The sequence below is a fragment of the Labeo rohita genome, chromosome 7 (genome assembly GCF_022985175.1).
Source record: "Labeo rohita strain BAU-BD-2019 chromosome 7, IGBB_LRoh.1.0, whole genome shotgun sequence".
NCBI lineage: Eukaryota > Metazoa > Chordata > Actinopteri > Cypriniformes > Cyprinidae > Labeo > Labeo rohita.
In genome coordinates, this window is record NC_066875.1 from 25,291,822 (window position 1) to 25,316,902 (window position 25,081).

The window sequence follows — 25,081 nt, forward strand, 5'->3', positions numbered from 1 at the left end:
GTACAAATTAGCCATCTTGTCAAATATACACAAATTGCCATGAGATCGGGTAGGTCACAACTTCGATCACTAGAATTTCTTTTTTTTTTTTTTTTAGCTATAATTCAGAATTGTTTTACCTTTTAGTAGGCATGTCTCTAACATCCATACCTGAATCTACACTCGTGCAAAACATATCAACAGACTTTGACAGACGATATTAACAATATTACCATGGCATATCTCACCAATTCCATGTGTAGCATTCATAAATGCATGCAAAGATAGCTAAGGAGAAAGAGACTTTGGATAATCTAACGCATGCACCGGGTTTCAGGTGAAGTGGAAACCCCCTGCCTGGTTACAGCTCACTGGCTGTCAGAGAGCAGCTTGAATTCAGGGCAAGGAGTTTTATTTTTGGCATGGAAAAGGGGTAGGTCACCATGTCCTGTTGCTCTGTTCTACTAATCTTCCCCCAGCACACTCGGAGTTGGACCCTGCAGCTGCACACTTAATTGCCCAGCAATACTTGGACAGGTAAAAAAAAAAAAAAAAGCTTTCGTTAACAGTGTGTGCGTGATCTGTTAGTGGGTGTCTGGTGCATGGTTCTGCGAGAGACAATAGGCCTTGGTTTGTTGTGCTGACTAAAGTGTCAAAGTGCCTGCTTTAAACCACTGAAAGCTGTTTCGTTTAAAAAAAGGTCTCTGATGCTCAGCAAGGCTGCATTTATTTGATCAAAATAATGTAAAAACTGTTTTCTATGCGAATATATTTTAAATTGTAATTTATTGCTGTGATACACCTTGTATTTGTATTTCACACTACCTGTGCAGTACTACAGTAACTGATATCCATGTCATGTCTATCTGTTTATCTCTTTTGCAGACCAGCATCATCTCTCTTCCTTAGCTTCACTGTAAGTCTCACGAATGCTCTTAGCACTATCATCATACCTGGAAGTAATTCAAACACACTGTAATGGCATGTATTAGAATACACAATTGCTAACAGTGCAACCTTGTAGCATGGTGTCTTTTCTCTGTCTAAGAAAAGCATATACTCCCACAGACCTGAGAGCAGTCCAATAATTAGCCAGGGAATTAGGTCACTGAGGTTAAAATGTTTAACAATCAGATACAGTTTAAAATTGAACTGGTTATTCAGTGAATTAATAAATAGATTCTAATGGATATACAGTGTCAATTAGTGTCATCTTCACACCTATGCTGTTGAGGCTGGATGTTTATTTTTCCAGTCCTATTGTGGTTGTGCAGTCTTTCAGTGAGCAAAAATAAAATGTAGAGCAGCTCATGATCACATTTCAGCGACACTACTGCCACACAGGCACTAGAATACACTCACATACTAATGTAACCCAGATACAGAGTCAGTCACAGACTGTATTTACTTTAGTAAAAATTATATTAATTTAGTGATATTCTGTATAATGGTCAAATGTGGTCAATTCTGTCATATTATAAAGTGTCATGCATGCTTAACTTTAAAGGGGTCATCGGATGCTAAGTTCACTTTTACATGTTGTTTGAACATTAATGTGTGTTGGCAGTGTATGTACAAATCTACCCTGTAATGGTAAAAATCCATGCAGTGGTTTTTAAGTAATCTGTAAAAATATTATCCCCTTTTTCAAATCAAGCCATTCTCAGATGCCTGTCATTGTTGCGTCACACCAACAGAGGCCGCTCCCACAATAGTTGATTGACAAGAGCATCTAACCTCAGATCAGTTGTAATAGTCCAACCTCCATGTTTTGATGCTGGAGCAGGGATGTAAGTTAGACAAGAACTGAGTGATTTAGGTGTTGTGTTGCTGGATGTAATAACGAATGTAGTGGTCGTCATGTACATCTGAGCCGCTGAAGACGCAGTGGATTACGTTTGTTTGTGAAGGGAATGCACCTCCCGATCTACATATATCCGCCTATGTTTGCACGAATCATTCGTGATCCAGCTTCACTTACAGCAGAAGTGAGTATAAGGGTTTTTTTTTATGAATCTTTGCGATCACCTTTCCTTATAATGTGCTAGTTAGCAAGTTTAGCGGCTAAATGCAGCTAAAGTAAACAGGCTCGTCACTCCACAGAGAGAAGAGAGGGACGAGCAGAGCTCATTTGCATTTAAAGCAGTCTCAACCAGAATGAGATCGTTTTTGCAGAGCTGATTTTGGCAAGGTAAAAAGGGTGTTGTTTTACACTACCATTGAGAATTTTTAACCAAAATATATTATAGACTTTTCATTAAGACCCTAAAGAATCATATCAACTTGTGGAAAAGGGCATCCGATGACCCCTTTAACAGAGGTGGACAGCTCTCTACAAAATGACTTGTAGTATTTATGCAAGTCTATGTATATTCTAATAAAAGTACTGAACTGAAGAGGACAGATTTTTAACAGTATGGACAAAATAAAATAAAAACATTCACAGAAAATTGAGTTTTATTAACTTTGTGTTGACTGTGTAATGCTACATAATAGAATATTTTTCACTTATATGGAGAGGGAAAAATCATGAGAGGGAAAAAAAATCACAAAAATAAGAACAGGATGGTTTGAGTAAAAACATTCAGGAGGAAATACTAATTAAACAGAATTTTAACAGAAAAAAAAGAATTAATTCAACATTTTGACAAAAAAGGTACATATATCTGTATCTCTGAGAATTCTTATTGGAAATTAATATGTAGCACTTTGTGCCACTGGGTTCAGAGTTGACAGTTCAGATTATTGTCTGATACCCTCTTCCAGACTACATTCTGTATTTAATACTGACTGGTGTTGTTCCTCAATCTGTACTAAACACTTACACAATCACTTAATTGAAAAACTCTGACATGATACACATGTAAATGGAAAAATACTTTAGTTTTGACAAAAATCAGGACAGTGGCTCTCCAGAAGCAGGATTGGACATCAATGATTTGAGGTTGACCCATAAATGAGATGTTTAAAATTAACTAAAACCCCCCACTATAATATTTTCCATCATTAAAACAGCATATGTGCTTCCAAATATTTAACTTGTCACAATAATTTCTGTTCAGAATTACTTGATTATCCGAGTTCTTAAAGTTTCAACTTGATTTTCAACTTCATCAGTATAGGCATTCAAAGTGTGTGTGGCTTTGGCACCACTTTGATTTTTGTTTACAATTAAAATAAGTTTTCAATTTTAGTGGGTTTCAATTTTTACAGTGCAATAACTGAAGGACAATGATCACATAAGCATCCTGTCTTCAGACATCTTTGTGATTAGCAGCCAGCTGAAGAGAGAGAGAGAGAATATATGTTAAAAAATGTTAAAACTTTTAGAGCAGGCAGTTATTTTACATCAGCCACAATGAATATACAAATACACAACTCTATATCATAAATCCCATCAAGTGAGATGTAAACCCTCCAAGTAACCCTACATTAGTTGAAGTCAAAAGTTTACATACACCTTGCAGAATCTGCAAAATGTTAATTATTTTACCAAAATAAGAGGGATCATACAAAATGCATGTTGTTTTTTATTTAGTACTGACCTAAATAAGATATTTTACATAAAATACATTTACATACAGTCCACAAGAGAAAATAATAGCTGAATTTATAAAAATGACCCCATTCAAAGGTTTACATATACTTGATTCTTGTTGTTACCTAAATGATCCACAGCTGTGGTTTTTGTTTGTTTGTTTGTTTAGTGATAGTTGTTCATGAGTCCCTTGTTTGTCCTGAACAGTTAAACTGCCCGTTGTTCTTCAGAAAAAATCTTCAAGTCCCACAAATTCTTTGGTTTTTCAGCATTTTTGTGTATTTGAACCCTTTCCAACAATGACTACATGATTTTGAGATCCATCTTTTCACACTGAGGACAACTGAGAGACTCATATGCAACTAATACAGAAGGTTCAAACACTCACTGATGCTCCAGAAGTAAAACCATGCATTAAGAGCTGGGGGGTGAAACCTTTTTGAATTTGAAGATCAGGGTAAATTTAACTTATTTTGTCTTCTGGGAAACATGTAAGTATCTTCTGTAGCTTCTGAAGGGCAGTACTAAATGGCAAAATAAGTAAAATGTACGCATCCTCATTCCGTTCAAAAGTTTACACCCCTTCAAAAAATCATTTTTACAGTGTGTATGCATCATTCCAATTAATGGAATCCAGCTGCTTGAATTTTTGAAGCATGTTTAAAGCATGATGGAGTGTCATTCATAGTTCGTATGGAAAAACAGAGATCAAGTTTAAAGCCAAAGTTAGCATTCAGTATGAATTGAAGTTGTATTTTTAATACCAGACATCTATTTGTGGCTTGTTTTTAATGCAGGTGTTGAAATGCTGATGGCTTTAAGTTATGGTAGCCAGCCTAATCTGCTTCCACAGCAGTACCCTCCTCCTCCTCTACTGCCAAAACCAGGACGAGACAATGCCCGTCTGCAGAAACTCCTAAAGAAAAGTGCCAAAAAGAAAGTCGGATCTTCCTCTCAGACACCCATCCCATTTAGGTCAAACTTGTCACCTGTAAATGAGGCGAGCCCTGACCTGGAACACAGTGACTACTCCACCCCACCAAGGACTCCAGAAACCCCTCTCTTCAGCAGGACCCTTGACTCTCAATATTCCTCCAGCAGCCCTTTCTACCATCACTCTGCCTCCCCATACTTATACCCTCCCAACAGCTCACACTACAGCTCTACGCCCACACTGTCTGCGCAGTCATACTCTTACCCTGCCCGATCACTGGAGCACCAGATAGCACCTCTTTACACATGCTCATCTATCCTTTTTGACGATGACTCAGAGCAGGTCACAGACGCTGACCCAGATCCATCCTTTGAGATAGCCTTCAGTCAAACGCTTCAGTCCAGTTCCTCAAGAGCAGGAACGACACATGGGACGTTCGGTGAACGACAGGCTTATCAAGCCTCAGTGCAAATACAAGCTCCCCCTTTGGCTCCAGTTCGACCTCCTGCTCCAAATTTGACATCAGGCTGTGCGCCGGGTTACCAGACACAACCTTCCACCTCTCAGGTTCCAGTGAGCCAGTCCAGTGGGGAAGGATATAAAAACTTTGCACCTGCACTCATTACTCACACACCTCTCACGCAAAATCACGTCATGGAAACAGCTCCGTCACACTTCAAGACTTCCACAACGGAGAAAATAGCTGCTTTTCCACAAACAAGGATTTATATTCCAAAAACATCATTTTATGAGATATCAAAGCCACCTATTCAGGATTCCTGGACTGGTTCAACTTTTCAAGGAGAACCACCATTTAATGCAAAAAACCCAGTGATAGATGTTAAGCAAAATTCAGGGATGCTGTATGAAGCTCAAACAACTTCTACTCAGATAAATACATATGTAAACCCAGTTACGGAGGCGAAAAGACCTATTTTGGAGGCTTCTGCAGATAATCGAACTTTGTTTGCAATTAACTCTTCATTATCCTCCACAACGGTCTCTACAGAAAACCAACAAGGCCCCATACCTCAAAATCACTGGCTCCAACCTCCCTCATCGACTAGTGTAAAAGCTCAAAGTCCAGCAGTTGGTCATGATGATGGCCTGAAAAAAATTGCTGTGGATAAAATAAGGAATTCCACTCCAAATGGTGTTGTGTTCGCCCCAGGACTCAAACCCTTCATTTCTAATGCCTATTCTGAGGAATGCTTGACACCGAAGATTTCTAAATGTGAGGTTTCCTTATCCAAGACTCTTGCTGAAGCTAGTAAGCCAAGCTCTAGAGCATGTGAGGTTCTTACATCTACAGTTCAACAGGAGTATCCAATGACTAAAACTGAAACACCAGAAACCTGTATAATGACACCAGCCAAGCTTGTTCCAACAGATATAAGTCAGGAGACGTCTATGCCTATACTCTCCCAAAACTATCAAACATCAAGTACTCCAGTATACTGGTCACCAAGACCACCAGCACGGTTTGTAGGCAACCAGAGGCCATCACAAAATGATATTAACATCCCAAAACGAAAGTCAACTTACTACGGTTTGACACCTGCTGAATATATTGCTTATGGTGGAATCAAGGTGAATTCACATAGTGATCCTTCTGGATCTAAGCCTGATGAAGTACCAGAAGATTGCATGGAGAAATCTTCAACCAAGACATCACCAGAAAAGTTCAGTACTCTATCTGATTTCAATGCAGGGAAATCCTCAGAGGCTTTACAAACTTCTGTGGCTGCACTGCCCTCGCAAATCTTGATGGCAAACCAGGCAAAAGTAGAAGTAACTGACAAAACTAAAACTGAAATACAAACTATGAATAATTCCACTTTGGAAATACCAGTTCAACTTCAGAAGGAGCAAGAGACAATCCCTGGAGTAAAACCAGTGCCTTTAGCTTTAAATCCTAAAGACGCAATGTACAATGGGCTTAAAATGACACCTTTAAAAATGGCCATAAGTGCCACTGTTGTAGCAGAGGCTCCTAGACAACCAAACTCAGGGTCTACAGACATCCCCACCACTCCTTTTACAGCAGAGGGGAAAAAAATGCCAACTTACCCTTTTCCCCTGGTCCAATCAAATATTCCGAACTCAAATATAACCGGATTGTTAACAAAGAATTTCTCATCGGTTCAAAATATCCCACTGCAAACATCGCAGTCAGAGAATGCACACAGATCTACATATCCAACAGAAAGTTTTAATCCTTCATCTGTGAATGCAATGAGTCTAGTTTCTGCAAATCAAGAATGGAAAACCATGTCATGTTTGTCCAAGTGTTCTTTAGAAACCCACCAGACTTACTCCGCTGTTTGTGACTCTTCTACTGCTATCAATACAGGTAATGAACTTGATAAAATCACAACAAACTCAACCAATGTCACAGACTCTAGATTGCCATCTGCAGACACCAGAAGTTACACTAAAGTTCCGCCTGATATTACACCTACAGCCCTCTCAAAGTCAGAGGAAACTAAATCTACAGCTCACTCAAAGTTAGGTGCATCTATCTTTACTGCCCCCTCAAAGACAGAAATATCCAGACCTGGATCCGCATGTATATCTAATGCAGACAGTCCTGATGTTTTGCACAAATCAAATATATTTAGTCCTCCAACCCCTGCTAAAACAGATATATTCAATATTTCAAGTCACTCTAAACCAGAGGGATCTGCAGTTTTAATAAACCCAAATTCAACACCTCCCTCCTTGAAATCCATTGGTAAAATCAATCAAACCCTTGAAGAAACCAAAGGTCAGCAGATGCAGAAACATGACAAGAATGTGAAATCTATTCTAAGCCCTTTAAACAAAACAAACAGGTCATCCAGTGTCCCCTCAGATGCACAGATATTTTCACCTGCGCCTAACAGTGAAGCCCCAGTTACCCCTCTGGCAATGGAGAAATCTTCTAAACAAGGCAACAGCAATGAAGGATTCATTGCCCATAAAAAAGAGCCAAACCAAAAGAGCCATTTGGCATCAGACTTGCAGGACTCCAATAAAACGAACACTGATTTCAAAGCTGCAGCTAAAGTTACAGCTGAATCTAAATTAAACAATTCACCAACGCAACAAATACATTCAAAAGCAATAATCAAACCATCAAATAACGTACACCAAGACACTAAAACGAATATGGAAAGTGTGCAGACCAAACCCTTAAAATCTGATACTCAAAAGCCATCTTTAAATATGAAGTCTCTTCGAAAAGCTCCAAGTGCAGAAAACAGTCTTGCCGCTATGCTTCTCAAGGCTGCGAAGTCTCTACAACTCTCTTCATCGGAAGGAAGCTCTGCTAAATCCCAGACAGAACCTAAAGCATCTAATATGGATGTAAAGGCACAACATGCACAGGACTCAAAAGCTGATTTCATCACAGATGCAAAAGTCAAAATGCCTAAGTCTGATACCTCAAAACCCCAAAAGTGTGCAAATGAAAGGCAAAATGAGCCTGTAGCCACTGAAGATGCTCTCTCTGAACCCACACCAGATGATCAGAAGAAACAAGATGAACCTAAGGGTGCTCAGAAACCCAAAGGCCTGAAGGCCAAGCTCAGTGGCTGGACAAGGCTGAAAAAGCACATGGTGGTTGAACCTGAAGCCCCCAGTTTTCCAGAGCCTGAGGTGGAGAAAAATGCTCAAAGAGTAGATGTAAAAATAAGTGGTAAAGACAAAGAAGAGTCATTGGGTGGACAGGATGTAGTGAAAAGGAAAGATGAGCCCAGGGCAACAAAAATGTGGGATGCTGTGCTTTTTCATATGTTTGCAACAAAGGAAAACATCATGAAGCAGATACAAAGCAACAAAACCGAGGAAGAGCGGAAAAACATTGGGAAGGATGACCAGTTAGTTCCATCCTTTGTCCACCGCTTGCCCCTCCTTCTCTACAGTCCGCGTTTTGACGCCCGGAAGCTGAAGGAGGCAGCTGCGAAACCCCTCAACAAAATAGCTACAGCCTTTGAAAGAGGGCTGCTGCATCGCAAACAGATAGGTGAAGAGCCGAAGGACTTCAACAGAACAGCCAAAGGATTTGGTTCATCTACAGGAAAAACAGCAGATGTTTGATTGCATTGCATATGTACAGTGTTGATTTGAAGTATAGTACTGTAAATTTATTTCCCTTATTTTCAGTAAGACAAACAAGCTATGTGGTGTGCTCTGCTCTGAGCAGTGCAGTAAGGTTCTGGTCAGCAGAAATGGAGGCCTATGCATTCCTGCATTGAGAGGGCGACTGATGGGTGCAGCTGTTCGGGATGTGGCGAGTGAGGAAGTGAGCGAGGGCTGAAAACGTAATGGTGAGAATGATCAAACAAGGAAAGTGGCTCAGAGAGTGGCATCCGGGGTTTAGGTTTGCGCAAGTCAGCTGAGCCGGGTGGTGCGAGCAGACGTGTTTAGAATAGAGAGCTTCAGAATGTGACGTTCTGAGTGTCAAAAGCCCTGCTCAGAATGAGTTATGACATGATGGCGGTGTTTTTCTTTTTAAAAAGGTCAGAGGGAAAAGTAAAACGTGGGGAAAGGACATTTAAAATAAATCAAAATCTTAAGATGTTGATAATGGAATAAGACTGAAATGTATAAAAACTAGTTTTAAATGCGCTTTTTTAAGTTTAAAACCAGTGTTGGATGTTTTCTTGCTAACACATTTCTAGTGAAAAGCTACAAGTGATTTCATGCTTATGGATTCATTTTTTGTTCAGTGTCACAAATACTGAGCATGATTAGATGGACAAGTGTGACAGCAGGCATGTGAATTTTACAGAACACTACCCAGGACTGCTGGGGGAGAAAAACTGTGGTAAGGCAGGCCTTGTACTTTAGGGATCTCTGTTGCAAAATCCAGCTGACTGCCGTGTCGTGCCCTTTACTCACTCAACATGCACATAGGTCAGGATAGTTCAACTTTGACATGTTTCTGAGACCTAGTTCTGTGTAGTAGCACAGAACTGGCTGCAAAGATCCTAAGTATGGAATAGCATTTTGTAATGCACAATGCAGTGAGAAACCACAATAAACAGTCTTTAGCAATTAATCATTATACACTGCCCTACTCTGTACACCCATAAGCTATTTTGATGTAGCTAGTGTGTTTGTTTTTATAGATATGCAGCAGCTAATGTACAGCACATTATATTTTAGTCACTTTGGTACAGCATGAATTATGTCTGTGTAGTAATGAACACGTTGAGTTTATATTTTGTTATTTTGCATAAAAGATTTTAATAAAGAAGGTAAATTTCTTACTTGTTCCTCAATTTGTGTCGCTATTTATTAAGACCTTCTCATATTTCCCATGGCCGCTCTCAACGAATTTGTACCTTTTTCCAGTCGATCCCTGAAAAGGAAAAGGGCACATTACCATGCAAGACCTCAAAAACCATGTGAGGAGGATTTAAGTACTACTTAATCTATTGTAGCAGCTTACAGAGAATGAGCCTGTGCTTACTGTGAACAGCCACTTGCTGAGCCAATGTTGCTCATTAGTTCTTTTGAATACAGTTAAATCCTAACATAAGCTTAGAGAACGGTGTTTGTAAGGTTGATCATGGTTTAGTGCTATGAGGAGTCTTGATGTACCTTTGCGCATGATTTATCTTGTGGTGAGGAGTCTCCCAGGTTCTCCCACATGGATTTTATGTTGCGCACCTCACCAGCCTTAACTTCCTGGCACTAACACACACACACACAAAGAAAGATAATAAATGGCATAATACTAATACACACAAAAAAAGATAATTAATAGCAAAAAATTAAAGATACAATTTTCTTATAAACAAAAAGCAGACAGTTTAACAGGTTCATTTTTAGCTAGATTTAGGCCGTAACCACTAGATGGCGTCATTAAACCACAAGCTTTTTCAGGGATCTCTCCCATCACATGACTTGCCACAGTATGAACTTTAATTGATTAGTTTACTTCCAGAATAAAAATTTCCTGATAATTTACTCACCTCGATATCATCCAAGATGTACACATCTTTTTGTCTTCAGTCACTAAGAAATTAAGATTTTTGAGTTAAACATTCCAGGATTTTTCTCCATATCATGGACTTCAATGGTGCCCAACGGGTTGAAGGTCCAAATCGCAGTTTCAATGCAGCTTTAAAGGGCTCTATACAATCCCAGCCAAGGAATAAGGGTCTTATCTAGAGAAATGATCTGTAATTTTCTAAAAAAAATATATATATATATTTATATTTTTTTAACCTCAAGTGCTCGTCTTGGACTAGCACTGCAATGTGTATGCGCAACTTCACAAATTATGTAATCACGTTGGAAAGGTAATGGGCGGTTAGCTCTTTGCCTGTGTACTCCGGTCTGACATTGTTTTACCTTTTTTTGGTAAAGGGTGTTTGACTTTATTCGCTTTGTAAACACTGGGATGGTATTTTCGCCTACATCACGCGTGACCTATCCAACGTGAGGTTGAGCTAGTGCAAGACAAGCATTTGTGGTTAAAAAGTATATACATTTTTATTTTTTTCCAAAGCTGCATTGAAACTGCAGTTTGGACCTTCAACCCATTGGCCACCACTGAAGTCCACCATATGGAGAAAAATCCTGGAATGTTCTCCTCAAAAACCTTAATTTCTTTGCGCATTCTGGAAATGAACTAATCTTTAACCTTAAAACATTTTAAATTTTCTAAAGATTCTATCCAGAAAAAAAACACATACACACAGCAAGTCCAAAAAATAAATAAACAAATAAAAAGAAGCCACAAAAATGTTATTAATAACTTCTAAAACTCTTTTGATCTCAAAGAGTGAAAGAGTGCAAAGAGTGAGAATGAAACTCAAATTCATTTATTCAACTGTAAAGTATCTATAGGGAAAAAGAGAGGTAGGATTTGTTTACCTTCCTGAAAAGGATGAGAAGAACAGCAGACACAAGAAAAGTGTAAAGAGGAGAACTAAAGATGAAGAAAAAGAGGATAGAGGATACAATAGATTCAGAAAGAAATGTACTATTGGCTGTATTCAAGAAAGTAACTATGTAATTAACAATAAGAGACTCATATAAAGAGACATCATATAAACTTACAGCTCCTTTGGAGGAGGGGCTCTTGACATCACAGTTTCCTTTCACCCATTGGTTAATTAGATCTGTCACACCCACCTTCATTCCCTCTGTATCCTGAATAATTAAGAGTAATTAGTCATCCTTATTCATTCATTTACTCACTCACACACTTTTTAGAGTGACATCAGAACGATGAAGAATGAGCAACGCTCATCTCACAATGGAACAGAAATTCAGCTATAATAACTAAACAACGACTAATAACACAATATGAGTCTGTGTGAGTAAAGAATACAGACACCTACTCTGGTGCTTGAAAGGGAGAGTTCACCCAAAAATGAGAATTCTGTCATTATTTATTTAGCCTCATGTTGTTCTAAATCTATATGAATTTCTTCTATATAACACAATTATAAAAAATGATTAAAAATGTTTTTGTCCATAGAATGAAAGTCATTGGTGTCCAAACATATTGTTTTAGATCAACCCCATAGGATTTTTCCATTGCCTTTCAGATGATTGCAGAAAATAAGATTTATGACCAACAAAAGTTTATGATTCTTGTGTTTTGTTTACCATTATAATCTCCACAAATTAGCACTTTTATGAAATTTAAAGCCTAAATTCATTCACCATAAGTAACAAGCTAAATGGGTTATAAACAAAACTACATTACAGTTGTGTGACTTTAATGTCACCATCGCCAAGCTACTAACAACTCTTTCAGTCTTCACTTAAAAAATACTTTCCCTGAAAGTTTGAGTTATAATTGTTTGCAAGGGCATGATTATATACACACTGAGGCTCAGACTAGTGATTAAATGAGTTTTCAACTGACAGCCTCTGCTCTCAACAACCTCTGAGTTACAATTTAGTCACTCGTAACAGTCTTTTTCAAGACAAGTAAAAGCCTGTTGTGGAGTAAAATGTAAAAATGTAAATGTATCTTTAGGCATTTAATCAAAAACCATTTAAAAAACACATTGACGTCAAGACGATAAAAACGGAAGTTTCTAACTTGCTTTTGGCCTACAAAATACGTCATTCTTCCAGCAGTCTATGATTTCCATTGTATGGCTAAAGAAAACCCCCTTTTTTAAAAATATATTAGAAAAATGAAAGGCATACAGGTTAGTAACAACATGTAAGTAAATAATGAGAATTTTCATTTTAGGGTACATAATAAATAATGTTTTGATAAACAGTGATCATTGTGACTGTATGAACCTTGGAGGACACAGCCTTTGTTGAATTCTGATTCCAGGCTTCTCCCGCCTCAAACAGGGTTTTCCGAGCAGATACGGGTTCTGGTGGTGTTGGGACGTCCATTACCTTGGCTGCGTTGCCCTCTTTACAGGATTCCTGCACACATGCACCAAAACACATACGGAAAAATATTACGCTATCTTACGCTATATTACGCTATGTGAAACACCTGCTTTGCTCTCTGCAATAAAAGCACAGTAACACCTGGTTCCACAATACGCACATTTGCCATGGGGCTCTTACATATTTCCTGACAGTTAGGTGGCAGGAAAACAGAACCGGCTGAAAACAAAAAAAACGTTTGAGCGAGTCAGCATGACTAAGAGAGGAAGTGCCTGGGCATGCAGGGTGTCTGAAAGCACCACAGCAGTGAGATCAGAGTGGTAAACATCAGAGCAGGTGAATGTAAGCACTGGGTGTGGTAATAAGAGCCTCATGTGCAAAGAAATTCATGTAAAAGCAGCAGCATGTAGTCGTGCAGGTGCATTTACAGGAATATATGCAGATGGTTTAACTATATAACTGACATTAGACAAGTGCATGTGAAGGTAATCAGTTTTGGGAAGGTTACTTTGAAAATGTAATGATACTGTAACTATTTAAATTACTTTGTTCAAGTAATGTAACTGGTCACATTTGATCATTTCCTAATTTTTTAAAATTATTAATCACTTTCAAACATTTTAAGCAGGCAGGGTTAACCTTACAGTAGTACTCAAAACTGATTACTGTCAGACTTTCAAAATCCTTCATAACTTGAATTAAAATTTCAGTAATTTAATTTTAAAGCACATCCATCACAAAATCAGACTTTAGTACCTCTTTTTACTTTGAGATCATTCTGAGGTTAAATTTAAAGTTAACATCATAAGATAGTTAAATAGCTATGATACTGTTTTTGAAATCAAATCTTTGCATAGCTATGACAGAAAAGTTTGCATCCACCTTTCAGAATGATTAAAAATGATAAATGACAACTGAGGGACTCATATGCAACTATTACAGAAGGTTCAAATGCTCACTGATGCTCCGGAAGGAAAACACGATGCATTATGAGCCGGAGGGTGAAAACTTTTTGAATGTGAAGAACAGGGTAAATTTAACTCATTTTGTCTTTTGGGAAACATGTAACTATTTTCTGTAGCCTCTGAAGGGCAGTACTAAATTAAAAAAATATGATATTTAGAGAAATTAAGAAACATGTACACATCTCCATTCAGTTCAAAAGTTTTCACCCCCGGCTCTTAATGCATGGTTTTTCATGCATTAGTGAGCGTTTGAACCTTCTGTAATAGTTGCATATGAGTCCCTCAGTTGTCCTCAGTGTGAAAAGATGGATCTCAAAATCACGCAATCATTGTTGGAAGGGGTTCAAATACACAAAAGATGCTGGAAAACCAAACAATTTGTGAGACCTGAAAGATTTTTCTGAAGAACAGCAGGCAGTGGACTACATGTACACATCTTTTATGTGAAATTCCTTATTCAGTTCAGTACTAAATAAACAATAACATGCAATTTGTATGATCTCTCTTATTTTGGTAAAATAATTAATATTTTTAATGATTCTGAAAGGGGGATGCAAACTTTTGAGCTCAGCTGTAACAATTCCTTGGGGAAAAACAAAACATATACACAAACCCAAAGAGGAACTAAAACAGTTATCAAATAAAAATGTGACTGAGACACATTGGTGTCTCATATTTTAGAGCATTTAATGCAATTTTGGAAAGAAATCAATTAAATCTGTACGTTTGTGAAAATATTCAGATGTAACCACCCTTTGTAATCATCATTTTCACAATTAACTAATTTAATTACACATTTTTTCTCAGTAACTGTAACAAACTACATTTATTTTGTAAGTAAACTGAACGTCACTGCACGTTACACGTAACTAGTTGTTCCCCCAACAGTGAAGGTAAATTCACCTCAATGGCATGGTTGTACTGCTCCAGTCTGCCATCTAACTTTGAGATGATCGTGGGAGGCTGGGTCTTCTTAATGCTGTTCCTGTTTTCATAAACAAATGAAACATTATCTAAAGCACCACTGTTCTTTCAAGTCACAGACCATCTCAGAACAAGCATGGACATGACCATGAGTCAAGTAGTGTAAGATATAAATAAAGGCTTTGTGAAGTATACTGTTTATACCTCATACCAGAATGACAATGTGGAAAAGAATACCTGGCGACTGTGAGATTGATACACGTGAAAAAACGACTAAACAAATCCTTCATCATTTTATATTCAGTAAACAGGTGAAGGATACATAGATAGAAACATGTCATGTCATGCCTGCCTGCCTGAAAGGTGAACCATGTTTTAAACAGTTGTTCATTCATGAATGAATCATTCATATGTGGTGTTTAGATCAAAGAGAAAACACAGATGAACCCATGATGTCATACCACAGCACAGAAAAACAACAATTCGCCACTGCTTTACTATGTGGGGGGATTTTTTACAATCCTGCAGTAAATACCCTTTCATCTCAATGTGTATGTGCGTTTCCGGAGTCTGCTTACTTTTTTTTAACGGAGCGGTTTAGAGACTCAGTCCTCTCAGTAATCTGTAGATGTACAGTAAAAGAACATTTATTAGTTAACAGATTCAGAGTATCTGTGAATCTTTACAGTACTGAGCAATATTTAGGCAATATTTTGTGAAATGTTTCCAGGCAACAGCCAAAATAGTGAAATGCAGTGCAACTTCATTGGGTAACGGATGATGATTGCAACCACACTCTGTCAAAAGTTTGAGTCAGTACTAAAGGGCAGTTCAGCCCGTTGATGTAGTAAGCAGAATTATTTCATAATTTCATTGCTGTGAGCTTTGTATCTAGCTGTTTATATTCTTTGTTAATCCTGTAAATCCTTGAAACCTTTCTTTCTTCCACAAAGAGTGTCAATGCCTTCAAAGATTCAGTTGTTCCCAACAGGATAGGATGCATTCATTGCCAAAAAAGTCATCCTGTCACCCATTTCCTGTGTATTTTTAAAATGTCATCACCATACAGTATGTGTTTATTTTTTGTATCTTAAGAACAGATCCGTTGCCTTTAAAATTAAGCTATTATTTTCCCACACATATATATCTGGGGCATACTAAGATTGTCAAAAATGTTCCTACATAAAAAAAGAGCACTAAATGCTTAAGTTGTAGAGTATGTTATGATTAGTTTTATTAGATCATCGCAAAAGTAAAATGGCAGGAACATGATTATAGACATAAACAGAGCAAATGCAAAACAAAGCAATTATAACCACAGCTTCATAAAGCAAAGGTAAGGCGCACGGTAGCAGACACACACAAACATCCTAACGTACAATTTAATGCTATCATGCACATGCACAAAGTAAGCAACTCACCGAGCTTGTACCTTCCGATTGCCACTCCTCACCCTCAGCCTGAAACCAGCAAGCAACACACATACACACACATACAAAGCACCTCAGCAATGTAAAGCAGATGCTCCATGTTCAGTCATCTTTCTCCCTCAACCCACACCACCATTGCAAGAAAAAGATCAAAACCAAACATAGCACATGGAAGACGTCTGAGTCACGCAAACAGCACATGGAAGATACCAGAACCAATTACAGAGGGAAAACACAACTGGGCACAATGCAAACACATGTTTTGTACAGTTTGTCTTATGTCAGGCTGGGGACCTACCATTATCATTGGCAGTGGCATTTTTGTGCCACAAAATAATTTTCAAATACATTTCCAGCCGTTAATCTCATGCTATACTGTTTAAGAAGCGTAAGAGGACTTTTTGCAATTTTATAAAGGAAATAAGCCATTATTTATTCCCTATGTGAACAAGTTCTTCATCAAGCTATTTCCTCCTAACAAGTCAATACAATGTAGATTTTTTGGGATTATTATCATTGGAGACATTTGTTGATTTGGGGACAAATGTTCAGACATTTGTCCCAACATGAATATACAAACAGGACCACCCAGACTCTGCAGGAGTGTTCAATCCTGCTCCTGAACCACATTCCTACAGAGTTTAGCTCTATCCTGCCTGACTAGAAGTTTTTAGCAATACTGAACAAAGTCAGTCTGAACAAAGAAAGTCAGTTCAATTGCAGCCATATCTGCAACACCACCAGGTTAGCTATTACAGACATGCAAGACTAAAATCTCAAAAACTCCTGGTCAAACTTACATTTAAATCATTTCTATCACGACAATTTTTTGAAGATTTTAGTATGGTAATTGATATGACAATGTTAATGTATTTGGTCTTGGTGGAATAGATCTGCTATGCTGCTGAATTGCTGCTGCTGTTGGTTATTGCTGTTGTTGTAGATTATTGCTGCTGTTGCTGCTGCAAAGAAAGTACAGAAACTTTCTACTGCCAAAACATACACAGATACTTTGCTATTTAAGACATACTGCTGCTGCACAAGTAACATATATAATAACCCTTAGCAGGTCTATACAGGTGGAGCTGGGGAGGTGGAGGGTTTCAGAGGAACTCTAAAAGAGCACTGCGAACTGCTCTAGTGGATGCTAACCAGCCATTTAAATGTAAAGCAGCAAGCTTATTGGCTGCGTATGCAACATGAACCAATCAACTTGTGCCAAGTTTCAGTTTGCATTAAAGACCCATCTAGAGTTTCATGACAGAACTTGGTATGTATTTCAAATCAAAAAATGAAATCTGACATATAAATGTTCAATGTTCTAATATTCTATGGAAACCACAGCTGCAGTGACGTTCATAGTAATACGAAGAAACCATCTTGGCATATACACACATGCTTATGCCTTGATTTGCTGGTTCAGTTGTGTTTAATAAGAGTTTAATCTAAACGCTTCAGGGCACCCTTTACTCAGATCCACACATGCAAAAAACACATCATTAACTGTATAAAACACTAATCATTACAGATATTGTCATTTGTTCTGCAGCTACAAATTGTGAGTCAGATAATGATGCCAGGTCATTAGCAATTAAAAATGATGGGATGACATGAACTAAATCATGTTAATGTTCATTTTAACTCAATTTAACAAGCATGTGTGGGCATATCTGGAATGAATCTTTAATTATAATGTGATTTTGTGCCTAATGATAATGATGATGTCATAATTACCATGTAGGAGGGGCTCTTGGGGCTGAGAGGGCTGAAGGGCTCCTCTGGATCTCCACTGGATATACTCAACCTCTTCAATTTTTCCATCACATCCTTTCTCTTCCTCTCTCGCTCCTGCTCTCTCAACCTCCTCTGCACCTCCTCATGAGTCTGATCTTCCGTCTCTGTGTGCTGCTGGTTCTCCTCACTGCTCTTCTCAAACACCTCCTCAGACACACTAAAGACAACCAGATTAAGAAAGAGCAACAATTCATGAACATGAAGTATTTTACCTCCTCACATGCATTGTTTTACCTCTCTGGACTGCTGATAGCTGCTGAATCAACTGAAGAGTCCATGTTGCTCTGTATCTTTAGTTCTCGAAAAAGATTAAACAGGATGAACTCAGGAAGGATATTTGTTTTGAGGAAATTGCGAAATTAACCTGATTTCTCATGTAATTTCTCAACACAAAGCCAGTATCGACATAACTCTATTGCTGCTGAATCATTGGCACATTCTTCTCAAACTGTTCTCAGCCAGTGTGCTGAGGATATTACATTGTAGGGGTAATTTCTACAATGCTGGAAGTAATAGTCTCCACACAGTATGTCAGAAGTTGATTCATAACCTTTCTGACTAATTCAGTGTAGGATTCCTCATACTGATTCAATCCAACCCTGAGTTTGTTAGCCTTTTGAGCAATTTGTTCAAAGAATCAAGTCAGTAGAGTTATTTGTTAGCAATATGCTGTATATTTGTGTTTGCATGTGGCTCAAGAGGATGGCTCAATTTAAAGACAGGCTTTCTTGCCTTTATTTCACTATACACAGTTTTTTTAATATCATCACAGCTAATTAAACATGTAAACTCACATCCACATCTTGGGTAAAATATGATTTCTTTTGTTGTGGTCCTGTTGAAAAAAACAGCATATGCTGGTTAGGTATGTTTTGAAGCATGGCAGCTGGTTTGACTGGTTTAAGATGGTCCATAGTTGGTCATGAGCTGGTCATAAACTAATTTAAGATGGTCATGTGCTGTTCCTAAGATGGTCATGAGCTGGTTTAAAATGTACCTGAGCTGGTTATAAGCCGGTTTGAGCTGGTCATGTGCTGGTCCTAAGCTAGTCATGAGCTGATTTAAACTGGACCTGAACTGGTTATAAACTGGTTTAAAGTGGTCCTTAGTTGGTCGTAAAATGGTTTAAGCTGGACCTGAGCTGGTTATAAGCTGGTCACCAGCTGGTACTCAGCTGGTCATGAGCTGGTTTAAGATGGTCCTTAGCTGGTCATGTGCTGGTCCTAAACTGGTTTAAGATGGACCTGAGCTAGTTATAAGCTGGTTTAAGATGCTCCTTAGTTGGTCATGAGTTTATTTAGGATGGACCTGAGCTGGTTATAAGATGGTTTAAGCTGTTCCTAAACTGTCATGAGCTGGTTTAAGCTAGACCTGAGCTATTTATAAACTGGTTTGAGCTGGTTCTTAGTTGGTCCTTAGTTTAAAAAGCTCATGACTAGCTTAGGACCACCTTAAACCAGCTCTTGACCAACTAAGGGCCAGCTTATAACCATCTCAGAACCCACTCAGGATCAGCTTAAACCAGCTCATGACCAACTAAGGACCAGCTTAAACTAGCTTTAACCAGCTTCCACGCTTCAAAACATACCTAACCAGCATATGCTGTTTTTTCCAACAGGGGGAGTTTGAGAGACACTGGCATAATTGTCATATAAATGATGCATTTCTACTGAATCACTAGTAGAGACTAAAAATGATAGTGGAGTTGGTGGTGGGATATTGAAAGAAAGGTAATTGGAGTGACGAGTGAGGTAAGCAGTATCATATTGGCTTAATATTGTGATTGACAACAATTAGATGAACAAACTCCTCACTGACTGTCATTTAGAGATTTCTTCAAAACATGTAAACTAACTCTCAATCCCTCAGAAAGCAATAGTTGACTTCAGATATCTATTTCCATCCTTACATCCATCAGTAAATAATTGCAATTATATGAACATAACAATAACACACTACAAGACAAGAATATTCATTTTCTAAAGTTACTTAAGTGTAACATTGGTTTCAGCGTATAGTCTCCCCTGCTGCTGTAGCTGTAACTCTATATGCAGTATTTTAACTCCTGTAGTCATTGTAACTGTATATACACAGGTTTTTCTGAGCTTGTTGAAATGTGTGCTTGTCTATGCCTGTACCTGTCATTTGTTCTCCTCCCCTCTTGTCCATTAGTACTGTATTGTCTCCCATTCTGCTGGAGGATGACTGTGGAGGTGTAGGAAATCTTCATCTCTGCCTTCTTTTCTCTCTGTGAGTACAACAAATTCAGATGCACATATTTTTGCTGCATGCAGTAGTTACAGTAAGCACTTGAAAAAAATGTTTTGATACATGAATGGATTTAAGGATAAGAAGTATTATAAGTGCTCTCTTGTTCTTAAATAACATGTTAAATATCATACCTTCTCATCCATGTCACAGCTCTCATTTTGTTTTTTCCAGAAAGATGACTCATGACCTTTCACCCTTCTTGCATCGTCCTCCTCTGCACACCACCGTCTAGTCTCTCTCTCCTCCCTTTCTGCTGCCTTAATGTCATCTCTTCTTGTCTGCTCTCTGGCACCCCAGTCTTCATCACCATTATCCTCATCCAGGTTTTGCTGATTTGAAAGGGGGGGTCTGGTCTGTATGGATGGGGTGCTGTCATACACATTTATATCATGCAGTTTACTTTGTTGAGCAGAGCTGGAGCACAGCTGGAGTTTTGAGTGACGGGAGCCGTTGACATGTGTTTCTACATCTTTATGTTCCATTTGTCCCTGTTTGCGCCTACTCAGATGTGTCCAATCACTGAAGCCTTCGTCCTCTTCCAAAGAGTATTGGCAGCTTGGGAGCAGGTCGTTCTGACCCCTAACAAACAGTGAAACACTTTCAGAATTGCCTCTCATTAAGGTGTCAATATAAGAATAACAAGACTCCTTACAACAGTAGAGTTAGAATAGAACAGAATACAATAGAATAAGTGATTCTGTGACAGAATAAAAAAAAAACAGGTGTGGTCTTGACAGATATAAAAACAAACAGATTAGCAAGCACACAGAAAATTGGCTTAAGCCAAAATCTGGAGGTTGAGATTCCATGGAAACAAAACAAACACACACACACACACACACACACACACACACACACAAACAGTTTCTTCTATGTATTTGATAAATGTATGTGTGTATGCATTTGACTGGAGTATGCTTTTAGGTTTTTGAGACTAACTGGTTGTCCAGAGCCTGTGCAGTGTGAGGGCTGTCCTGTGGGGTCACAGTGAGTTGAGAAGGCTCAGTAGAGGAACTGGCTCTTGCACGCTGTCGTCGTTCTCTCTCAATTTCTTCTGCATCCTCCAGACTGCGCTGAACAGTGATCCTGCATAATAACAGTTCATATAGTACTAATTAGTATTAATCTTTAAGAATTATGATCGCTGAATCATAAATACTGCATTTGTGCATGAAGGTAAACAGTAATTGTCTTACTCTGTGATGTAAATTTTCAAGCAATAATTTGCAACTGATCAAACAATAATATATCACCACTACTATGATAGTAATAGGGGTCATCTGACAGAAGGTAGGGTCAGAGATGGACAGGAAGTGAGTCAAACATGGACAGGAAGTGCAGGGTTCAAAAAAGACAGGAAACGGCTCACTGCCTTCCTTTGCTGGGATTACATTAATGAGAATTCAACAAAACAACTGGCAATTCTGCAGTGAATCTCTTTTACTGATTATTTACAATAATTGCACAGGTAGTTTTATTTTTCTTTACAGATCAGAAAATATTTCTGTGCATGAATTTACACATTATACTAGAAGTGTATAAGATTGGTGTAAGCGTATAGATTAGAGACACATTACACACTTCTCTGGGAACTGATGCACTGTTGCTAATATTTTCTTTAACCTGTCTTAAATGAACAACAAAGTCATGCTCATTGTTACTGTATATACTGACACCATTTAACTAATGTGCAGTACTTAATAACTGGATGGCAAGTCAGAATATAAAAGAGAAGAAACAATAACATAGTTTGAAACAATCATTCAAAAATGTTGGTCAGAAATATTTTTTTAATTATTATTTTTTTTAGCAAGAGCACATTAAATTGATCAAAAGTAAAAGTAAAAACATTTATTAATGTTCCATAAAATTTCTACTTCAACATATGTTGCTGTTTTAAACATTCCATTCATCAAAGATGTAAAAATGTATCATGGTTTGCACAAAAAATATTAAACAACACAGCTGTTTTCCACATTGATGATACTGATACTTGACCATCAAATCAGCATATTAAAATGATTTCTGAAGGATCATGTGACACTGAAGACTGGAGTAATGGCTGCTGATAATTCAGGTTTGCTATTGCAGGAGTAAAAGACTTTTTCAAATATTTGAAAATAGGAAACAATTACTTTGAATTAATATTTCACAATATTACAGTTTTATTGTATTTTTGCTTGAAATAATTGCCAAGTTCTGTCATGAAATGGTGCAGGCTGAGGGGTCGTTAATGCAAACTGATGATATTCACAGCATTAAACTACTTGGCACAAGCTGATTGTTTCACGTTGCATACACAGCCAATAAGCTTGCTGCTTTACGTTTAAATGGCTGGTTAGCATTCACCAGAGCATTTCACAGCGCACTTTCAGAATTCCTCTGAAACCCTCCACCTGTATAGATCTGCTACAGCTTATTATATATGCTATTTGTGCAACAGCAGTACATCTTAAATATTCACAGCAACGTATCGTTGTATATATTGGAAGTAGCAAGTTCCTGTACTTGCTTTGCAGCAGCAGCAGCAGCAGCAGTAATCTACAACAATAGTAAGAACCAACAGCAGCAGCAATTCAGCAGCATAGCAGATCTATTCTGCCAAAACCAAATTAACCCTGACATATCCATTACCATACTAAAATCTTCCAAGAGTTGTCATGATAGAATGCAGCTTAGGTAAGCACAAGAGCATTTTTTTTTAAAACATCACAAAAATCTTACTGATCCAGCCTTTGATTTCAATTTTGACCCATGATTTCATAACAAATCATCAAACGATATTCTAAATGTCCTTCTTCAAGTAAACAGTAATTTAGTACATCTTAATTCCATGATCACATTATGTTATGAGTGGACACATGGAAAAAAAAGACATACATCCAAGTAGATACATCAGATACGTGACAAAACGTATTTTATATTGAAAAAGCCTAAACCTATAACATCAATAATAACTGCACTCTTTCCTTTGTCTAGAATGGTGGAACGGCTCAAATTTTCCGGCACAGTTTAGAGGAGCTCCGGGTCCTTAGGGCAGAGTGGGAGGGGGGCCGTGGCTGCTCTGTATCACAGATTCAGCAGATCTAGAGCAGGGGGTGATCTGATGATGTCACCACCCTCAGGAAAATTCCAGTAATAAAAGAAGCTATTGAAGCCCGTCACTGCCATTTCATATGATGTCATGAATTGACTCACCATGTGTTGTGTGAACCACAGCCAGCCGGGACGGCTTTAGGACAGATTTTACTTTAACTACAGACACATTCTAAAGGACAGACATATTATCATGTCATGACATCACTCATAACTATATAACAACACAATTATCTACCCTCAAAACCTCTGGAAAGGCCCGTTAATTTTAGCTTCAACATATCCACATCCACGCATTCTTTGACCATAGAATTTGTGGGAAATACTAAGTGACCGCAAAACAACCCACAAGAACTTTAACCCTTCCCCCTAAACACCCTGAAGAACTGATAACCAGCAGAAAGAATTCATGCTCTGTTTCCCCATCTTGACCCCTCAGTTCTGCCTGATAAATCCATTCTGTCCTAATGGCTGTCCGGTGCTACTCAGCATTTTCAGATAACAGATCATCATTATCAGCACTTAAGAGTTTAAAAGTCATGATTTAGGATATAAAAGTCAAGATTCACAAAACAGGATTTAATGAGCTGCAGCACAATCTATTTAAAGACAAACCAGTGTGACTCTGTAGACCAAATGGCCACAGACAAACACATTCACGCACACATGCAGACAAATCAACAACATCTCACCTCTGGAGCTTCTCCAATCCCTTTTTGCTGGATTGTCGTCGCAGGATTGAGCTGGACATGTTTTCGAGTTTCTCTGAATCTCCTCACTGAAAACCCAGCAGCCTTGCTGTGACTGAAAATAATATCTGTGTTTCTCTGATTCTCTCTCCTTTCCTGTGAGTCCTCTAAAGGGTGTGAATGTGATCCCCCTCTTTCACTGTGCAGGATTTAGTCAATCTCTCTCTCTCTCTCTCTCTCTCTCTCTGTTCCACTCACTCCCTTCCTCTGTCTCTCTCCATGTGTTTTTCATTCAGAGCTTTGAAACTCTGGCTCCTGTCTTTTCCAGTTCTCCCTTCCAATCAGCAGAAAGCTAACCAGTCATGTGATGATCCCCTGGGAAAGTAAGATGATACCACACAGGCACACACACACATCCACACCTCAAAACAATAGCATTGCAGAGCCTCTAATAGTCTGTGTGTTGTCAGGCACTCAGTTCACAACCAATATATCCACATGCGTGGTTTACCTGCCTAATTGGTAAACAGGTAGGCTAAGGTAAGTACATAAGTGGAGATGAGCACCTAAGTCTCTATTATAATCGCTAACTGTATGAATCATGGCCTCACTAAAATATTAAAAATGTCATTATAATGAAAATAATAGTTGCCCAATACTCTTCCTGGCGTGGGTGTAGAAAAAGAAGAAGCATGAAAATAAGTATACTAACTATAGAACAGTGGTGAGTTAAAATTATTTAATGTATGTATATGTATAAGGGCGTATAATTATGCCGGCTCAGATCATGCGTCACACTTTATCAGTATCACAGGTGAACGCCTGCAGCTTATGCATTGATCGTTTAAAAATTGCTTTAAACACTAAGGATTTAGTATGTTTAACTCTCTGAACTTGTACTGTATGCAATACATGTGTTTCTTTTAAGAATATCCATCTTATTTTTTGTTCTTTTTGCTGCTTGATATTGCAAATTGATGTCTTACCATATTATTTTAATGAATTATCTTAATTATGAACACACTGGCTTATAGTGCAAACAGTTTTACCGTTTACTGCACGTTGATGTTCTTCTCGTTATTTCCCCAAATGAACAA

The 25,081-nt window shown here is 38.2% G+C and overlaps 2 protein-coding genes across 3 annotated transcripts; one reads left to right on the forward strand and one right to left on the reverse strand.

Moving 5' to 3' along the window:
• Positions 1 to 414: 414 nt before the first annotated feature.
• On the forward strand, positions 415 to 9,700 carry LOC127168395 (uncharacterized). Its single transcript, XM_051115244.1, has 3 exons — positions 415 to 516; positions 865 to 895; positions 4,315 to 9,700. Exon 3 carries the CDS (start codon positions 4,323 to 4,325, stop codon positions 8,529 to 8,531), a length of 4,209 nt encoding a protein of 1,402 aa, XP_050971201.1. The 5' UTR covers positions 415 to 516; positions 865 to 895; positions 4,315 to 4,322; the 3' UTR covers positions 8,532 to 9,700.
• On the reverse strand, positions 2,428 to 24,275 carry lsp1b (lymphocyte specific protein 1 b). Of its 2 annotated transcripts, XM_051115245.1 has the most exons (13): positions 23,988 to 24,275; positions 21,139 to 21,285; positions 20,331 to 20,778; positions 20,067 to 20,176; positions 17,869 to 18,085; positions 16,126 to 16,164; positions 15,283 to 15,326; positions 14,684 to 14,765; positions 12,714 to 12,848; positions 11,508 to 11,600; positions 10,041 to 10,133; positions 9,708 to 9,798; positions 2,428 to 3,260 (listed from the first exon to the last, which is right to left on the reverse strand). In XM_051115245.1, the coding sequence occupies exons 1-12, from the start codon at positions 24,044 to 24,046 to the stop codon at positions 9,715 to 9,717; spliced, it is 1,551 nt and encodes a 516-aa protein (XP_050971202.1). In that variant the 5' UTR covers positions 24,047 to 24,275; the 3' UTR covers positions 2,428 to 3,260; positions 9,708 to 9,714. The 2 variants fall into 2 exon arrangements, with proteins under 2 accessions (XP_050971202.1, XP_050971203.1); XM_051115246.1 differs by lacking the exon at positions 16,126 to 16,164.
• Positions 24,276 to 25,081: the final 806 nt, after the last annotated feature.

Bases quoted from the DNA above. Each gene is read 5' to 3' on its own strand.
- LOC127168395 (XM_051115244.1), top strand. From the start codon at position 4,323: ATGCTGATGGCTTTAAGTTATGGTAGCCAGCCTAATCTGCTTCCACAG.
- lsp1b (XM_051115245.1), bottom strand. From the start codon at position 24,046: ATGTCCAGCTCAATCCTGCGACGACAATCCAGCAAAAAGGGATTGGAG. The intron at 20,177-20,330 runs GTATGATATTTA...TTGTACTCACAG, and splicing joins GCTGTGACATGGATGAGAAG to AGAGAAAAGAAGGCAGAGAT. The intron at 10,134-11,507 runs GTAAGTTTATAT...TGTGTGTGTTAG, and splicing joins GCCCCTCCTCCAAAGGAGCT to TGCCAGGAAGTTAAGGCTGG.